General features: G+C 42.8%; 1 protein-coding gene across 1 annotated transcript; it reads left to right on the forward strand.

The window, feature by feature from the left end:
- The first annotated feature begins 12 nt into the window (after positions 1–12).
- Snrpa1 (small nuclear ribonucleoprotein polypeptide A') lies at positions 13–12,569 on the forward strand. Its single transcript, XM_050149197.1, has 9 exons — positions 13–191; positions 1,939–2,086; positions 3,551–3,629; positions 7,256–7,302; positions 7,518–7,620; positions 8,180–8,259; positions 8,646–8,721; positions 9,699–9,792; positions 12,312–12,569. The coding sequence occupies exons 1-9, from the start codon at positions 110–112 to the stop codon at positions 12,368–12,370; spliced, it is 768 nt and encodes a 255-aa protein (XP_050005154.1). The 5' UTR covers positions 13–109; the 3' UTR covers positions 12,371–12,569.
- Positions 12,570–17,607: the final 5,038 nt, after the last annotated feature.

The raw sequence follows: 17,607 nt of genomic DNA on the forward strand, positions 1-17,607 counted from the left end.
CGGCTGCGATTGGTACTGCCTGGCAGCGCGGCGCGGTGCACTGTGGGACTCGGCACTGGCGGGAGGCGCAGGCCTGTGGCCGAGGTGAGGGGACTCTGGCGGCGGCAGGATGGTGAAGCTGACGGCGGAGCTGATCGAGCAGGCGGCGCAGTACACCAATGCTGTGCGGGACCGCGAGCTGGACCTTCGCGGTGAGTTAGGCGGAGCGCGGGCTGCGTCCCGGCTCGGCGCGCGCCGGAGAGAAGCGGCCCCGCCGCGTGCGCCGAGGCCGGAGCCCGGCCCGTGGGCCTCCCGCCCGGGTCCGGGTCACCTCGCATCGACTCCGCCAGGGCCCTTTGGAGCCGTCTCCTACCCGCTCCAGCTAGCAGACACGGCTCCTCAATTCCTTCCCGGGTCCGTACCCGTTAGGCTTTGCGCGGCTCGTTCAGCAGCCTGAACTGTTTGAGGGCCAGGCAAATAGAAATTGGTGCCTACAGGATGGCGACCTGTAAAACAGGATGGTTTTTAGCAAGTTCGTTCATATGACACGTGAGGGTAGATTAGATAAAAGTGAAAGTTATCTTAATTATACAGTAATCCCCTTTCGGATTTGTTCATTTGCTTTTGAGACAGGGTCTCCTGTCCCCAGAGCTGGCTTCAAACCGCTATGTAGTTAAGGATTTTCTCGAACTTACGATCTCTTGCCTTGACTTCCCGAGGTGCTGGGTTTAAATGTTTATATGATGCTACGGATGAGGCCAGGACTTTGTGCGTGATAGGCAAACAAGCACTCGCCCCAAAGAACCAGATCCGCAGCCCCCACTAATTCACTGTTATGAAGGTGTTTTCAACATTGAACTGTTTGACCTGAGACTTAATCATTACTTCCATGTGAGGGGTGGTGGGCACCCTTCACCTGTTGAGTTGGTTTTCAAAAACAGCATTAGCCCGGCGGTGGTTGTACACGTCTTTAATCCCAGCACTCAGAAGGTAGTGGTAGGCGGGTCTCTGGGTTCGAGGCCAGCCTAAGCTCCTGTCTCGAATGAAACAAGACAACAACAAGTAACCCGGCGTAACATTAAAAGTGTAATTATCAACCTAACTTTTCAAGAGATGGCTTTGAAAGCTATTAGAGTTATTAGGCTTAAGATTATGTAACTATGACCTGAGGCAACCACAGTCTCAGGGGACTGTGCTCTGCCGTTTGCTAATATCCCTTGCTGACCTCTAGGAAATCCTAGTACGTTTGTTGAAATTAATGCTTTCAATCTGTTAGAGGAGCATCTGGACCCTTTTACTGTCTTGGCACATTTTTGGTCTCTGCCGCATCTCTGAAGACCATGCAGCCTTGAGAAAGGTTATTTTGGTACCATATTTTATTGGACTCCTTCACAACTGAGTTGTGTACTAAATGTCTCTTCTTCCTCTGGTGTGTAGCTCGATGCTGATGCCCGTTAGATAGTCAAGGGGATGCTTGCAGTGTGATTTGGGGCTTATATAAACTGTTTTCGGCTCTGGTGCAGAGGAGGGTAGGCAGGATAGACGAGGCTATACAGCCGAGTTATGTGAAAGGTTGAGCACGCTAGTCACCAGTGCCTGAGCAAGGCTTGGGTACTGCCAGTAAGCAAGCCTTATAACTCAAGGACTTTGAGCGGTGTGAGTGCCTTGTAGGTGTTCTTATAAACAGTGGACACCAGTATTAGGAAGGATGCGCTTCTTGTTCTTGCCCTCAACCTCCTCACTTCTACTACACAACCACACACTTCATGGTTCTAAGGACCGGTAACTTGTTTGTCGTTTCTCTTCAGTGTTTTTGTGCAGTACTTGACATGGCACCGGTGCCGGTTTAATACTTCTTGAAAGAATACTTCAAGTCTAATTACCATCAAATACCCCTACTATTTTCAGAACCTTTCATTTATATTAATATTTGTTGTTTGTATTTTTCCCCTCTTACAGGTTATAAAATTCCTGTCATTGAAAATCTGGGTGCTACCTTAGACCAATTTGATGCTATTGATTTTTCTGACAATGAGATCAGGAAACTGGATGGTTTTCCTTTATTGAGAAGGCTGAAAACATTATTAGTGAACAACAACAGAATTTGGTAAGTGTCTGCTAGCGAGAATACTTTCTTCTCTGAAGTAGATGTTACAACGTACCCTGAAGATGGTGTGTTGTTGTTGTTGTTGTTGATGATGTGTTATTAGTGTTTTGCCTGTAAGTGTACCACATACCTGCCTGATGCCTTTGGAGGCCAGAAGAGGGTGTCAGTTCCCCTGGAGCTAGAGTTACAGACTGTTGTGAGCTGCCACATGCATGCTAGGAATAGAATCTGGGTCCTCTGGAAAGACAGCCAGCACTCCTAAGTTGCTGAGCCACCTCTCCAGCCTCTCCATGTCTCTTCTTAAAGGGAGAAATGAATCGAGCACTTCTCCTAAAAGATTGGGAGATTAATGTGGGCATTGGTCTGACTTACTGTTTACTCTTCAGAGATCTTTAATATTCGTAGTTGATACTAAACTTTGAATTTAAATTTAAAACATGTTGCTATGTATACATTTCAGATTCTGGAGCAGTTATCAACAGCATTGTAATAAAACAATTTCTAAGGGCCAGGTGTAAGGTACCCCCCCAACCCTAACACTTGGCAGGCTGAGGCACGCCAGTTTATCTCCTTAGCAAGTTCCACCTGGTGCTGCATAGTGAGACCCTGTCTCAGTAAAATCTTTTTAATTAAATAAAATCACTTTTCACTGAGACGCTATATATCATACACCCTGCTTTTTTTTTCTTTGTAGTTGGCTTCTAGAATATAATTCTGTGAAATTAAGATCCTATTTGTTTTTTTGAGACGGGGTCTCACTATGTAGCCTTGACTGGCCTGGAACTCACTATGGATCTGCCTGCCTCTGCTTGCCAAGTGTTGGAATTGAAGGTGTGCAGTACCACCTGGCTTTATCAGCTTTATATAAATATTGTATTAATATAGTTATTGAAGAAGATTTTTCATTCCTGGTACTGTTAGGGTCTATGGCTCTTGGGAAGAATTGTCAGGGGACTGGGATTGCAGAAGCTTTTATTAAGAAAAGATTCCAGGGGCTGGAGGTGTGGCTCAGTGTTTAAGAGTACTGGCTGCTCTTTTTCCAGTTCAGAGGACCAGGGCTCTTCCCCCAGACCAGCGTGGCAGCTCACCATTCCAGTTCCAGGGAATTCAAGGCCCTTTTCTGGCTTCCACAGGCACCAAGCACATAATTGGTATTCAGACATAAGTGCAAGCAAAACACCCACACACATAAAAGTACTGAGTGAGTGGAGTTTTTAGGTAGAAGCCATTTTCATGATTAACACTTTCTTTGGATGAATGTGTTGCACCAGCTCTGAGAATGCAGAATCATTGGTTTTTGAGTTTTCTGGGCAAAAAAAATTGCAAATTGGCTAAGTAGTCTTTTTTCTGCCCTGGAATCTCACCTTCCTTGAGGTGGGATGTGGGAGAGCTATTCTGACATACTTGCAAGGATAGAAATATTGTTTATTGCTTTCACTGAGAGCCTTTCTATTTTTCTTTTAGCCGTATAGGAGAGGGACTTGATCAGGCTCTCCCCTGTCTGACGGAACTTATCCTCACCAACAACAGTCTAGTGGAACTGGTAAGTTGAGTGGCGGTAATTGTAAAGGGTAAGGATGCTTCCTGTTCCTTTTTGCTTTTGCTTTTGGTTTTTTTTTTTTTTTCAAGACCAGGTTTCCCTGTAGCTTTGGAGCCTGTCCTGGAATTTGCTCTGTAGACCAGGCTGGCCTCGAACTCACAGAGATCCGCCTGCCTCTGCCTACTGAGTGCTGGGATTAAAGGCATGTGCCACCACTGCCCGGCCGAATGATAGAATTTTTTAAGTCCACTATTAATTCTGTCTTTTAAATGCATCACCAATATCCTATTTGCATTTAATGGTATTATTGGCATATCGTAGCTTGTCTTTTGAGGGACACTCTTTGTCTTCTGTTCTGTTTCTTTATATTGTGTGTGTATGCATGTGCACTGTCTGTGTCTGTCATTCTACTTTCCCTCAAATGCTTTACAAATTATTTGCTGTACCTATTTCTATTCATAGTCAGCAACCTCAGTTTAAAGTCTACAATACCTTTACATTTCTCAACTGTTATTCTTTTTAAATATAATATTTTCATTCTTTGAGAATTTAATACATGTGTACATGGTTTTGGTCTTATTCACTCCCAATTCCTCCCATATCTGCCCCTACCTTCTCACAATTTGATTCCCCCCCCCCCCCCCCCCCCCAATTTTTTTAACCCATCATGTCCTGTTTGTGCTGGCCATATGCTCTGGGTTATGGAACCATCTACAGGAGAATGGTTGAACTGCCAGGGCCCTTCAAGAATACTGACTCTCCCTCCTCCCGTTTCCCCAGCTGTAGAGGTGGGCACTTGTGAGCCCCTGCCCCCTTCCATGCTGGAATATTGACTCTGAGTTCATGAACAGTACAGTGGTCCTGCCATGTTCAGAAGACACTTGTATTGCCTGGTCTCCTGTGGTCTTTCCACTTGTCCTTCCTCAGTAGTCTAGGGGCCTTGGGAGAAGAGGTAGGATAGAGATGTCCCAGTGTGGCTCAGCCCTCCAGAAACACAGTCTCTACACTTTGGCCAGTCTGAGTTTATTCATAAACTGCTATCCACTCCACAAAGAACCTTCTCTGATGAGGTCCAGGAACTGCACAACTAATCTGTGGGGATAGAGATACATATTTAAAGGGCAGTTTGACGCAGTGTCCACTTAGCAAAACAATCATAGCCAGGTCAGCTCTGGGACCTGTGAGCTGCCAAACTTTGGATTTTTAGCTGGATTTATTGTACCAGACATGCATTTCCTCCTCTTGAAGTGGATCTTAGATCAAATCAGAAAATGGTTGTTTATATCATTGTTTGTGCCACTACTACGCCCATGGGTATATTTTGCCATGTTGTCGTTACTGAGCTGACAGTATTCATAGCTGGGGATGACTGTTGATGACATCATTTCTCAGCAGCCTGCCTAGAACTTCTGGTACTTTGGAAACGAACCAGCTAGTAGGAAGCTTCCTGGTCAATACCAACTCAATTTCTCATGTCCTGTGCTGAGAGTGTTTGGTGCCTTCACCAATAAGGTCTATCCTCAAGTTTCTGGTAGGCAACCTAGATCAGCTATTAGCCTATATTGTATTTTGAGACAATCCCTTAACTTTGTCACTCAGGCTGACTTGTAGCTCCATAAGTAGCTTAGGCTGGCCTTGAACTCACTACAGTCTTCTGGCCTTAGCCTTCCAAATTCTGGGATTACAGGCATGAGCTACTACACCCAGATTTAAAGCCTGTGCTCTACCAGCATACAGCTGGGGATGTAGAAAGTCCCAGCAGGGGTCTTTCTGGAGTCAGTGCCTCTGGTGATATGTTATAGAATCAAAAATTGGATCTAGGACCTTTCGGGTGCTAGTTAAACCCCCTATTACTGAGCTATAGGCCTAGCTATTCTTTGTCTTAAACCCGTCAGCATGCTGTCATTATGTTCTGTACTGTGATGTATAACAGACACTTTTTATTTCTTTTGGAGTCTTTTTATGGTCGTGAGCCAGTTTTCAATCTCTAGTGCTTCTTCTGACAGCATGAAGGTAACTGCTTGCTCTCCGAGAACTCTGTTCTCTATCACTGCTTTTTAAAATTGTGACCAGAGTAACAAAGGTACATGTCATCCATTTACGGCCACACTGACCTTCTCTGTCCTCCCAGTTTGTTGTAGTCTGTTTGCTGCAGTGGGTACTCCTGCTTTCATCTGTGGTATTTTCCCGCGTCCCTCGAGTTACTCAATTATGTCTATCTCAGGTTTTTCCTTAGTGTAGGACTTTGTCCTGGAAGGGACACAGTGTGACCAGCCAGGACTATATAGCAAGACTCTGTGGGAGAAAAGACAACAAGCATGAAGATCCACATTGCTGTAGTCTCATCACACCCTATCTGGATCTCCCTGTACATATTATTGGAACATGCAGATCGTTGGGCAGCTATTCTCAAACTGAACATCTGTTGGTATTATAGAGTTCTGTGGCTTATCGTGCACCTTCTTGCCTTTCCTCTACTTCTTTCTGCACAAATGCTGTGCAAGTCCTGTAGCTGGCATCCCTACTTATTCCCAGTATATAGTTTCTAGGAAATACCTTGTCTAGTTTGCTTGTAGCTTTGGATGATGGCTTTTTAGTTTGCTATCTTTGTTCCATCATGGTTTCCAGGACAATTTGGGAAGATGAGAATATGTAGCCCTGATTGGCCAGAACTCAATATGTAGAATAGGCTGGCCTCAGACTCACTGAGATCTCTCTGTCTCTGTCTCCCAAGTGCTGGGGTAAAGACATGTGCCACTATGACTGGCCACCATAAAATTTTGAACTAAACTATTCACATTGTCTTTTAAACTATTTGAAGAGGGGGTAGGGGAAGACTAAGATAACAATGCCTTCTCTCAAAGATAATATGCTCCCTGGGACCACTTGGGATATACTAACGAGAAAGGACATTTGCACCAGGTTTGGCAGCATATACCCATTATTCCAACACTTGGGAGGATCAGGAATGAAGATCATCCTAGGCTGCATAGCAAGTTCAGTGCCAGCCCAGGCTTTAGGAGATTCTGTCTCAAACAACAAAAAATCCACCTTAGACAAAGATCTTGGCTTGAGCTTCCTGTGTAATACCTTGCTCCTAAGTAAGTCACCAATGTTGGCATTAGTTTTATTTTTGAATCATTGTTAATAGTCATTTTGAGATTGCTATAGGAAACCAAGTTTTTTATCTTCTGTAGAAACAAATGCTGTTACTACCAAGACTTAAAGAAGTTAGAATATATTCATCAGTTCATTAGGTGGAAGCTATTTGGATAGCTGTGTTGTATTAGTATCTGACTAGGTGCCAGGGCAGTGAAAAAATACGTAAATGATAGTGTGGATACTTGTTTCAAAGATGCTTGTCACTTCAAAATATCAGAATAGGGGATCTGGAGAGATGGCTCAGTGGTTAAGAGCACTGTCTGCACTTCCAGAGGTCCTGAGTTCAATTCCCAGCAACCACATGGTGGCTGCAAACCATCTGTAATGAGATCTGGCGCCCTCCTCTGGCGTGTGGGTATACATGGAGGCAGAAAGTTGTATACATAATAAATAAATCTTTAAAAAAAATATATCAGAATAGAAGCGTGTCTATCAGCCTTGTTCTTACTTTGACTCTTATTTTATAGGGTGATCTGGATCCTTTGGCATCTCTCAAATCACTGACATATCTAAGGTATGGAAATAGCTGGTTGTGATAGTTTGACTAGTGAAGTCCTTAACACGGTCAGGCTGCTACTGAACGGCTCTTCCCTGGATGTTGTGTGTTCCTTGTGACAGTAATGTAGGAAGAGTGGTGTGCTTTCTCTTGATGTATAGTCACTAAACTTTTCAAATGACTTTCTCCCATGGAATGCTGTGAGTGAGATTGGCACTGTCCCTTTTTTATAGCATCCTAAGAAATCCTGTAACAAATAAGAAGCATTACCGACTTTATGTGATCTACAAAGTCCCACAAGTCAGAGTACTGGACTTTCAGAAAGTGAAACTCAAAGTGAGTATTGCATCCTGGCTGTGAGTCTTTATAGAATGATCCTTTATACTTTCATGACCAGTTTTTTAAAGTTGCTTAGTAAGTTTTTACCGTTATATTGAAAGTTATGTGTGAGAAAGAACACATTAAATCAGGGTTGTTTGTTGTTGTTTTTGTTTTTCTCATGATAGTTTATGGCAGGGCGTTGTTGGCCATTCCAGAGCTGGCCAGATGCTTGAACTACACAATGGGTTGTCTGCTTAGATGTGTCCCCAACAAGGAGTGTAGTATAGTCCAGCTGTGAGCAGCTGTGCCTGTTAGAATGGCTTTTCCTCTGTGGGAAGTGCTAATTCTCTGTAGTCCCTTGGGAGTCCCTCTTAGAAACTAGCAGGGGGGGGGGCTTTTTGAGAGCTTTGCCCGAGAAGGTTGGACCATGTGTCTCCTAATTTAAAGTTGGCTTTTGGTGTTTTTACCAGCCCAGAATACATCAGGAGAATTCTCTTCCATGTTTTCTAAGGAATGCATCTAAATGCATGTGGTATTCCTATTTCAATTAACTCTGTGTGTGGTGTCGCTGTAGGAGCGTCAGGAAGCAGAGAAAATGTTCAAGGGCAAACGGGGTGCACAGCTTGCAAAGGATATTGCCAGGAGAAGCAAAACGTAAGATACGGATATCCAACTTAACTCAACTTCCCTTCAGAAACACTGTCTGTCTGGCAGTTTGCCTCTTAGAAAAATTAAACTCCAAACTGGTTAGTGTGGTAGTACATTTGAATGATGGTGTCTGGCCATCCATGACATCGTGGGAAATTTCTACCAGGTTAGCAGAGCATATATTTTGGTTTACCATCTTAGTGTGGTATTAAACATCCTGCTTTCTCTATTGGAAGATGGATCGGGTGGTGTTTCTGAAGGAGAGAGTTCTTGTATCAGTTTGTTAACAAAGATAAGATACTACACTGGTTGAATTACTTTCAAAAGCTTTTGAAAGTAAGAGAAGCAGCTTGCACCAGTCAGAATGTAACGATTATATTCTCCCTCCCAAGTTTTAATCCAGGTGCTGGTTTGCCAACTGACAAAAAGAAAGGTGGGCCATCTGCAGGGGATGTAGAAGCAATCAAGGTGAGGATGTGTGTGTCTGAGTTGTCAGACTCGAGAGAGCCGAGATGGGACAGGACAGCGGCATGGCCTAGTGCTAAACATTGTAGATCCCATTATCCCATAGTTCTTAGGAAGACTCTGATCATTCTAGTTCAGGAAAAGACTACCATGCCTATTTGACCAGACTTTGATTTGAATTAATTGCATGAACTAATCAAAGGCATCTGTATGTGTCTCCTCCTGGGGACATTCTCTTCTTTGAGCAGGATTTGCTGGCTGGCAGCTCCTGTTGAAGTATCTGTAGAAAATCCTAGTCTCCAGTAACAGAATTCCCAACAGATACTTAGGTTGGATTTTAGGGCATGAAATGATTGATTGCTGCTTCTCTTTTATAAGAGCCTGAATCTCTTCCTAAATATTGAAAATGGATGAAGTAAGTTGAATTTTTTTTGTGCTTATTTTCATCCTTTATTATTTGTGCAATTTTTAAAATCCTCACAAGTCATGTACTAAATGCTTACAATTGAGATATCAAATTTCCATCAGAATATTTTTGCCTGTATTTAGATATCAAAAAAAGAGAAAGAAAAAGATTGAAATAAATTGTTCAAACATACTGAAAGTCAGTGTCAGTTTTGAATTTAAATTTTAGAAATTTAATTACCACAAAAATAACACTAAATGTTGAATTCCTAAATTGTACTGCTCTCAAGTACTAAACAAGCTTTTTGAAAAGGACAACAGAATTCTAGCCACACTTAATCAAGTATTCAAAGTGTTTGATTGAGAGACCTTTACTGCCCAGCCCAGGCTCCTTACAGGGCATTGTGTCTATTTGAAGAAACTAATCAGATTCTAGATTGATTTAATATACCAGTGCAATTCTTCCCCCATCACAGAACCGTGTGGTTGATGTTCTATAGGAAAGTTGCTAGGAATTTCTGCGGTGTCTGCTGGGTGGTAGTCATCATCTTTCTCCCTTTTCCTGTGTTTTCCAGAACGCCATAGCAAATGCATCTACACTGGCTGAGGTTGAGAGGCTGAAGGGCTTGCTGCAGTCTGGCCAAATACCTGGCAGAGAGCGCAGACCAGGTGAGAAATGTTCTCCGTGGAATTCCAGAACATCACACTTGGAACTATCACAGAGGAGTACCTGGCTGGCATGATGACCAGACCTGAAATCCCGTATTCAGGAGTTGAAGGTCGTTCTTGGCCACAAAACAAAAACAAGTTTGAAATCAGCTTGAGCTACACAAGACCAAGACCTTTTTTAGGGTGGGGGTGGGAGAAAATAGGAATGAAGGAAAGAAGTAGAAGTAGGGAGGGAAGGGCAATAAAGTTAAGCCATTAGAATATTTATGGGGGTCTTTTCAAGTTGTAGCAAAGCATTTTTTTTTTTTTTTTTTTTTTTTTGGTTTTTAGAGACAGGGTTTCTCTGTGGCTTTGGAGCCTGTCCTGGAACTAGCTCTAGACCAAGCTGGCCTCGAACTCACAGAGATCCACCTGCCTCTGCCTCCCGAGTGCTGGGATTAAAGGCATGCGCCACCACCGCCCGGCTAGCAAAGCATTTTATAATGTGGAAAGAGCAAAGTTCCAGAGGTGATTGTGAACTTCTAAGTCATGTGCTACATAATGGGCACTCTTGGTGAATTGATACATTGCATATGCAATAGTGGTCCCATAAAGTAACAGCTTAAAAATTGCCTGATGCTTTTACTGTATGCTTTTTGTGTTTATAGATAGATGAACAGTGACATGTTGTCTAGGTTCATAGTATAGAAAAAATAATTGCCTTCACCATATAGGTAGTTTAATAGCTTATACCATCTAGTTTGTGTAAGTATGCACTGTCATGTTCATCAAAACAAGATCTCCAGTGATAAAATTCCTAGAACATAGATTCCTGTAAAGGAAGGTATGGCTATTATGGTAATTTTAGTGGTTAGCTGCACAGGCTATATAGAGAGCCTGACCAGTACTGTCTTTGGGCAGGTTTCTTCATCTTAGGCAAGTTTAAGATAGGTACTATCACCAAAAGGTTTGGTGGAGGATTGTAATAATTGCACTTAGCACAAGGCAAGTTTTGGGTAGATGTTAACTAGTGTAATGTTTGAATGCCAAGTTGTGTCAGCAAATTGAGTGCTAAAGATACATTATTCAAATAAAGTAATCAGGTATTACACATTTTGATATAAGTATCTCTCAGGGATCATTATCTTTGAGCTGTTTTGTTTTTAGTTATGGACCCACTTAGTTTAGTCATGGTTACTTGCATGAGCAGGGGGCAGGGGTGTTTACTGGAACAATGATTACATTCCCGAAGAAAACGACCTCCTACCTCAGCATCTATTAATTGCCAGTTGCTCCTCAGAGAGAGGATATAGGATAGTTTTAAGATTGGTGACATTGTTGTGTTGTTCCTAGGCCCCTGGGGACATGCAAGGCAAATTATTTCTGTAATAAGTCCAAGGTGTTTACTCTTTTCATTTAGTAGCATTTGTACTGGTGGAGAAGACCTGGTACCTCAGCAAGGAGTGTTCTTCCTTGCATCTACTCCCAGTAAAATTCATGTAATTTCACTCCCTGTTCTAGATGAAGGAATAGAAATGATTTTCTTTGGAACTAAAGATAGAGTTAAGATACCAATACTTAAGTTCCTGTTTATTACCAATGATAAAATTACAGGTTCTTAAGCAAAAATTGAAGTTTGGAAAACTTGGGCTGGGGTGTAATCTGGTAGAACATTGCCGAACACACATGAGACCCTGGGTTCAAACTTCACTGTTAGTAGAAGGAAAACGTATACCCACTGGTACAATGTTGATATCTTACTCATATTTACAAACGTTTCTGGAAAAGTGGGAATATTAATGAAATTTCGTTTTCATGATACCGTGTCATGAAATTACTCAACATTTGAAAGATCTACAAAACAGGGTAAATGAATTTTTCCAAGTACTCTAGTGTCTGTATGTATAGGTACAAGATCCGTTCAGACTACAGGGATTTGAGCTGCAGGTATGAATGGAAAGAGTTCCTTGAGAAAACTTCAAGTTCACCTTTGGGAATCGTCTGTGAGAAGCTGCTGTTTGCTTCTGACTGCAGATGTCACAGACTTGAACTTCAGTAGTTTCTCTGAGCATTTGAACAAGGCAACACTTTTTGTTTTTGCTTTTAGAGACAGGGGTCTCTCTACATAGTCCTGCTGTCCTCTCTCACTAGGCTGGACTAACTCTGACATTCATCTGCCTCTGCCTCCTGGCTGCTGGGATTAAAGGCATATACTACCATGTTCAGCATTTTTGTTTTGTTTTTTTCTTCTTTTTTCAGAATACATTGACCCTTCAAAAAAAGTATTTGTTGGTTGGTTGGTTGGTTGGTTGGTTTTTCGAGTCAGGGTTTCTCTTGTGTCTTGGAACTCAAATCAGGCTGGCCTTGAACTCTGCCTCCAAAGTTCCACTACCACTCTGCAACCAAAAATCTTTAAAAATCTTAAAAAAAAAATTCTGCCACAGAAACTTCACATTTTGTTTTATTAATGTGTATGTGTCTGGTGAATGGACAGGTAATACAAAATTGACATGACTTATGGTTTTATGGTTTTTTTCCAGGTCCAAGTGATGATGGTGAAGAAGAGATGGAAGAAGACACAGTCACAAATGGGTCCTGAGCTGTGACACACAGGCTCTCTAGGGACAGGTCTTGCTTTTTAAGCATGGAGTAACAGCTTTGCTCGTGTCAACAACATGGAATCAGTCAGCATTGCTGAGTGCTCAGAACTACTGCTGATAATTTTTTAATATGAACGTTCCTATCTAAATGCCCATTTTCTACAAATGATAAAATAAAGGCCACTTTCTGTGCTGCCAGATTGTCTGCTGTGTGTTTGTGGTGAGATATAAGGACATGTTTAAGTTGGAAGTTTGGGAGTGTGTTAGTGTTCCCATTACTGGCCAGAAAGCAAGTTGGGAAGAGAAGGGTTTATTTGTCGTGTACACTTCCATATTGCTGTTCATTACTGAAGGAAGTCAGGATAGCAACTCAGACAGGGCAGGAACCTGGAGGCAGGAGCTGACGCAGAGGCCATGGAAGGGTGCTGCTTACTGGCTTGCTTTTCATGACTAGCAGCCCAGGGATGGCAGTACCCACTTTGGACTTGCCCCCTTTGATGACTAATTGAGAAAATGCCCTGCGTTAGAAACTCATGGATGCATTTCCTCAAGTGAGGCTCTATCCTATCTGATGACTCTAGCTTGTGTCAGGTTGATAAAAAATACCCACTGCAGGGAGAATGGTGTTTTTGAATAAACATTACTTCCAATTATGAAATGTTACAGATTCTTTGTAAAGGCAGGCAGAATTTAGGACTGGACAAATAAAACTGCACACATAAGCAGCAGCTAACTGCATTCCTTATTTAGGAAAAGCTTTTGTTGTTAAATATCAGTACCATGGTTTCTCTACTCTGCCTTGTTCCCTTAAGAACAATGTCTTTCTCAGCCTGGAGTTAGGCCCAGCAGTCCTATCTCCACCCACAGTACTGCATTAGTACAGACCTAGCTTTTTACAGGGCCGGTGGGGATTTGAACTCAGGCTTGCATAGCAAGCACTCTTAGCCATCGAACCATTTTCCCAGCCCCTGATTGGTTTTTCAGACTCCTATGGTAATTCCGGATGTGACAAGCATATTAAATAGTCGATGATTTTCATCAATGGGTGACAACTAGCTGCTCTTGTAGAGAGATACAGTGAAACTGGCTTTCTAGGGGTCTGCGCTGGATTGGAGTCTGGTTTGCAGTATCCCACAGCCCTTCTGTTCATGCACTGGCCCCTGTTGCTCATAAGACAGATGAAGATGAAGTGCTTGCTTCTTAGGGCTGTGACTGTGGCTTTATGACAGTCATGCAGAGACTGTGCACCAAAGAAAAAATGTTTCTGTTTTCCATAGCTTCATTGAGTTCTTACTGGATGACACTCCATCTTGGTCAACAATCCAAGTGTTGACAGTTGGTGTCCGGGGTAACTTAGGATTGCGCGTTTTTAACTAAAGGTAACTCGAGTTTGGCACCCAGGCCTGGGCTACACTGTAGTCCTTGAGAATGTTGGAGGCTGCTGAGCATGCTCTGAGTTAGTCTGGACTGAGCAGAACTTTGAGTACTGGATAGTTTAGTGATTGAGATAGGTGGGAAAAAGCACACCCAGCACACCATTACGTCCTGTACGCCAGTGTCCTGATCAAGGACTTTGCAAAGCTGGCCAGAGGCAAAGGAGGCTTCCTCTCTTCCATCTGTGTCTCAGGACCCAAATAATTGGTCAGGTTCACTTCAACCCATGCTATTTTCCCTAGAACCCAACATTTTCAGTGAATAATTTTGTAGAGCATGAGTTTTGTTCAGGCTAATGTTGGGCGTGTTACAGCAGAAACAGCAGCAAGAATGAGTCCATGGAACTACATTAACATACTGACTTGAAATGGTGTCTCATAGTCCCGGCTGGCTTTCAACTAGCCAGACAGCTGAAATTGACCTTGAACCTCTAATCCTTACACCGCCACCTCCCAACAGCTGAGATCACAGGTGTGCCACCACACCTGACCTTGAATGTTACTGCTTTAGCGTTTGTATGTAATTGGTAAATGTCTTGGCTTTAAGGCTTAATATGATCAATAAGAGTTGATTAATGATTAACCTGAAGCTTGATCCCTGGATCTACAACTGGTCTCCATACATATGCCCATATACATACAAGCACACACAGGAGCAGGAGTGGGAAAGATGACTCAGTGACTTAGAGGACTTGATGTTCTCAAAGAGAACCTGGATTTGGTTCTCAGCACCAACACTGCAGTTCACAACCTTCTGAACAGCTCCAGGGAATCCAACACCCTCTGACCTCCATGGGCACTGCAGGTGTATGGTGTACTTACATGCATGCAAAAACACTTATTCAAGTGCCCACAGAGGGGCTAGAGAAATGGCTCAGAGGTTAAGAGTACTAGCTGGTCTTTCAGAGGATCAGGGTTCAATTCCTAGCACCCACATGGCAACTTACACCTGTCTGTATCTCCAGTTCCAGGGGATCTGACACAGACATGCATACATGCATGCAAAACACCAATGCACATAAAATAAATTATTTAAAAAAAATAAAAAAAGAGTAGAGTAGCCGGGCAGTGTTTGCGCAGGCCTTTATTCCCAGCACTCGGGAGGCAGAGGCAGGCGGATCTCTGTGCGTTCGAGGCCAGCCTGGTCTACAAGAACTAGTTCCAGGACAGGAACCAAAAGCTACGGAGAAACCCTGTCTCAAAAAATCAAAAAAAAAATTATTAAAAAAAAAAGAAAAAACAAACAAATATGCACATAAAATATATTTTATTCATTCTCTCTCTCTCTCTCTCTCTCTCTCTCTCTCTCTCTCTCACACACACACACACACACACACACACACACACTACTCTGCCCTTGGGATTATCTCCCTCTTCCCAACTAGCCACCCCTTTTCTATGTGCTGGACTTAGTGAGTTAGGGTTGTTTACGGGAGTACAGGCTGCATCACTGAAGCATTGTTTCTTACTCCTCCATCAACTAGCAGTAGTAGAGTCCTGGGGGGTCAGGTGGGACTGAATTAGCACCTCCCCCTCTCAGTGGTAGGGTGTTGAGCCCAGTCTTGTGCAGATCTTGTGACATCTGTACTTAGCTAGAGCAGCTGGCTTTCTATGCCTACTTCTCCTCAGAAAACTAACTAACCTACTCAGGACTGATAACATTTCTGCTTAGTTGCCGTCAACCAAAGCAACCCACCTAGCTAAATACAGTGGCTGCGGAGATTCACCTACGCTGAAAGCCGTGGCTGTAAGAAGTACCCATGCAAGGATGTGGTTCTAAAAAGTGGCAGTTAGAGCTAGGCATTTAGTCTGCATAACCAACAGTGACCTTGTGGTTGCTATTCACCTTTGTCCTGTTTCTGCAAGTAACACCTGAACTTCTCAAGTGCCTGACTGGGCCCTAGGTGACAAGCACTTGATGAAAGGGTTAAACATAACACAGCTGAGACGTAAAATCAGTTTCATAGAAACTGGAATAAAAGCCTAAAATCTATGCACTCAATTCAAAATGCTTTCCGTTTTAGTGGATTATTATACTGTGCACATCTAAGTGCACGCTTGCTGCCCAAGAGTAAACAAAGCGACTTTGTACATTTGTTTTATTGATGTGGCTTTGTTGTTTTTGAGAAGGGCTAACTATGTAGCTAGCCCTGGCCAAAGTGGAACTCATGGATATCCACCTGCCTCTGTCTCCCGTGGTTTTGGTTTTTGAGGCAGTCTCCGGTTGCCCAGTGTGGCCTTCCTGTGACACCAAAGATGACCTTGGATTCCTGATCCTCTTCTCTCTTCCTCACAAACATTGTGATTAGAAGCTTTTGCCACCATAGTCTGTGGATGCAGCGCAGAGCTTAAAACCCAGGGTTTGGACATGCTAGACAAGGAAGTACTTGACCTAAGTGAGATACATTCCTCGTCCTACTTCGTATATTTTTAATGCATTATCTCTATGAATTGCTAATTTCTATTTTATATTGCAGAATTAAAGTGGAAAAGATTCCTTGTTATTGGCATTGTGTAAAAGAATTGATTTTATTAGGACATTTTCATATATGTGTATCATGTACTTTGATCATACCCACCCCACCTTTTTGCTTGTTTCTCTTTATAGCCCTGGCTGTCCTGGAACTCACTCCATAAAACAGGCTGGCCTCGAACTCAGGAATGAGTACTGGGGTTAAAGGTGTGCATCACTAATGCCTGGCATTTTGTTGGTGGTGGTTTTGTTCCCACTCCCTTTTAAAGAAACTAAATGTTACTACTTATTTCATCATCGTGATAACAGATGTTACCGGACTGGAAAAACAGGCAAATTAAGCAACCTCTTCCCTCTTAACCAGACGTTTCTCTTGCATTTGTATGACGAAGCCTAAGGAAGTGAGAAATCACCTTAAACTAAGAGTAATGGTTCAAACTGGGGGTGTAGCTCAAAAGTAGAGCGTAGGGAGCCCAATGATCAGTACCTCAAATTTTTAAACAGAGGCATCATTTTTTTTACCACTAAGAGGAAAACATTGCGAATATAAAACAAATTCAGCAAATTGATGGCTATTGTCATAGCCTTAACTGATAATAATATCCAGTCATCAATTTTCTGATTGTAAATTACATTTTCAAGGTGGCTGAAAAGTGAAGCAATTGCAGGCTTTTCTCTCCCATGTTCCATGAACACCAGTCCTTCAGTAGGAAAACCTGCTTTAGTTTGCTACTGTAGTAGGCTACTCAACAGGCTAATTTTATGAAGCAATGGCATTTTGGAGATTCAAAGTCCACAAAACACGGCAAAACTTCGGTCAGGGTCTTTTGACTGTATCACATCATGGCGGAATGCATATAAATCTGCCTTCCTTTTTCCTGGAGAACTCCATACTGACTTCATATGACCCTGCAAAGGACTCGCCTTTATACACCACGGATAAAATTGTTGCCTTCTTAATCCCGTTAACCTAAGACTTTGGAAACTTGATTCCATCAGTTCCATTTCAAATCGTAGCAGTCTCCTTTATTGCTTTCCTAATATGTTGCTGGGACGCAGTACGAAACTGTGGTAATGCCGGGCGGTGGTGGCGCACGCCTTTAATCCCAGCACTCGGGAGGCAGAGGCAGGCGGATCTCTGTGAGTTCGAGGCCAGCCTGGTCTACAAGAACTAGTGCCAGGACAGGCTCCAAAGCTACAGAGAAACCCTGTCTCGAAAAACTAAAAAAAAAAAAAAAAAAAAAAAAAAAACTGTGGTAATGTGTCACATAGTAAGAGTCTAAACATGTCGGCGTCATTAATACATTAATCCTTCTCTTGGCATTGTGGT

Source organism: Alexandromys fortis, unplaced genomic scaffold (assembly GCF_014885135.2).
Source record: "Alexandromys fortis isolate MF-2015 unplaced genomic scaffold, M_Fortis_MF-2015_v1.1 scaffold_67, whole genome shotgun sequence".
NCBI classification, from domain to species: Eukaryota; Metazoa; Chordata; class Mammalia; order Rodentia; family Cricetidae; genus Alexandromys; species Alexandromys fortis.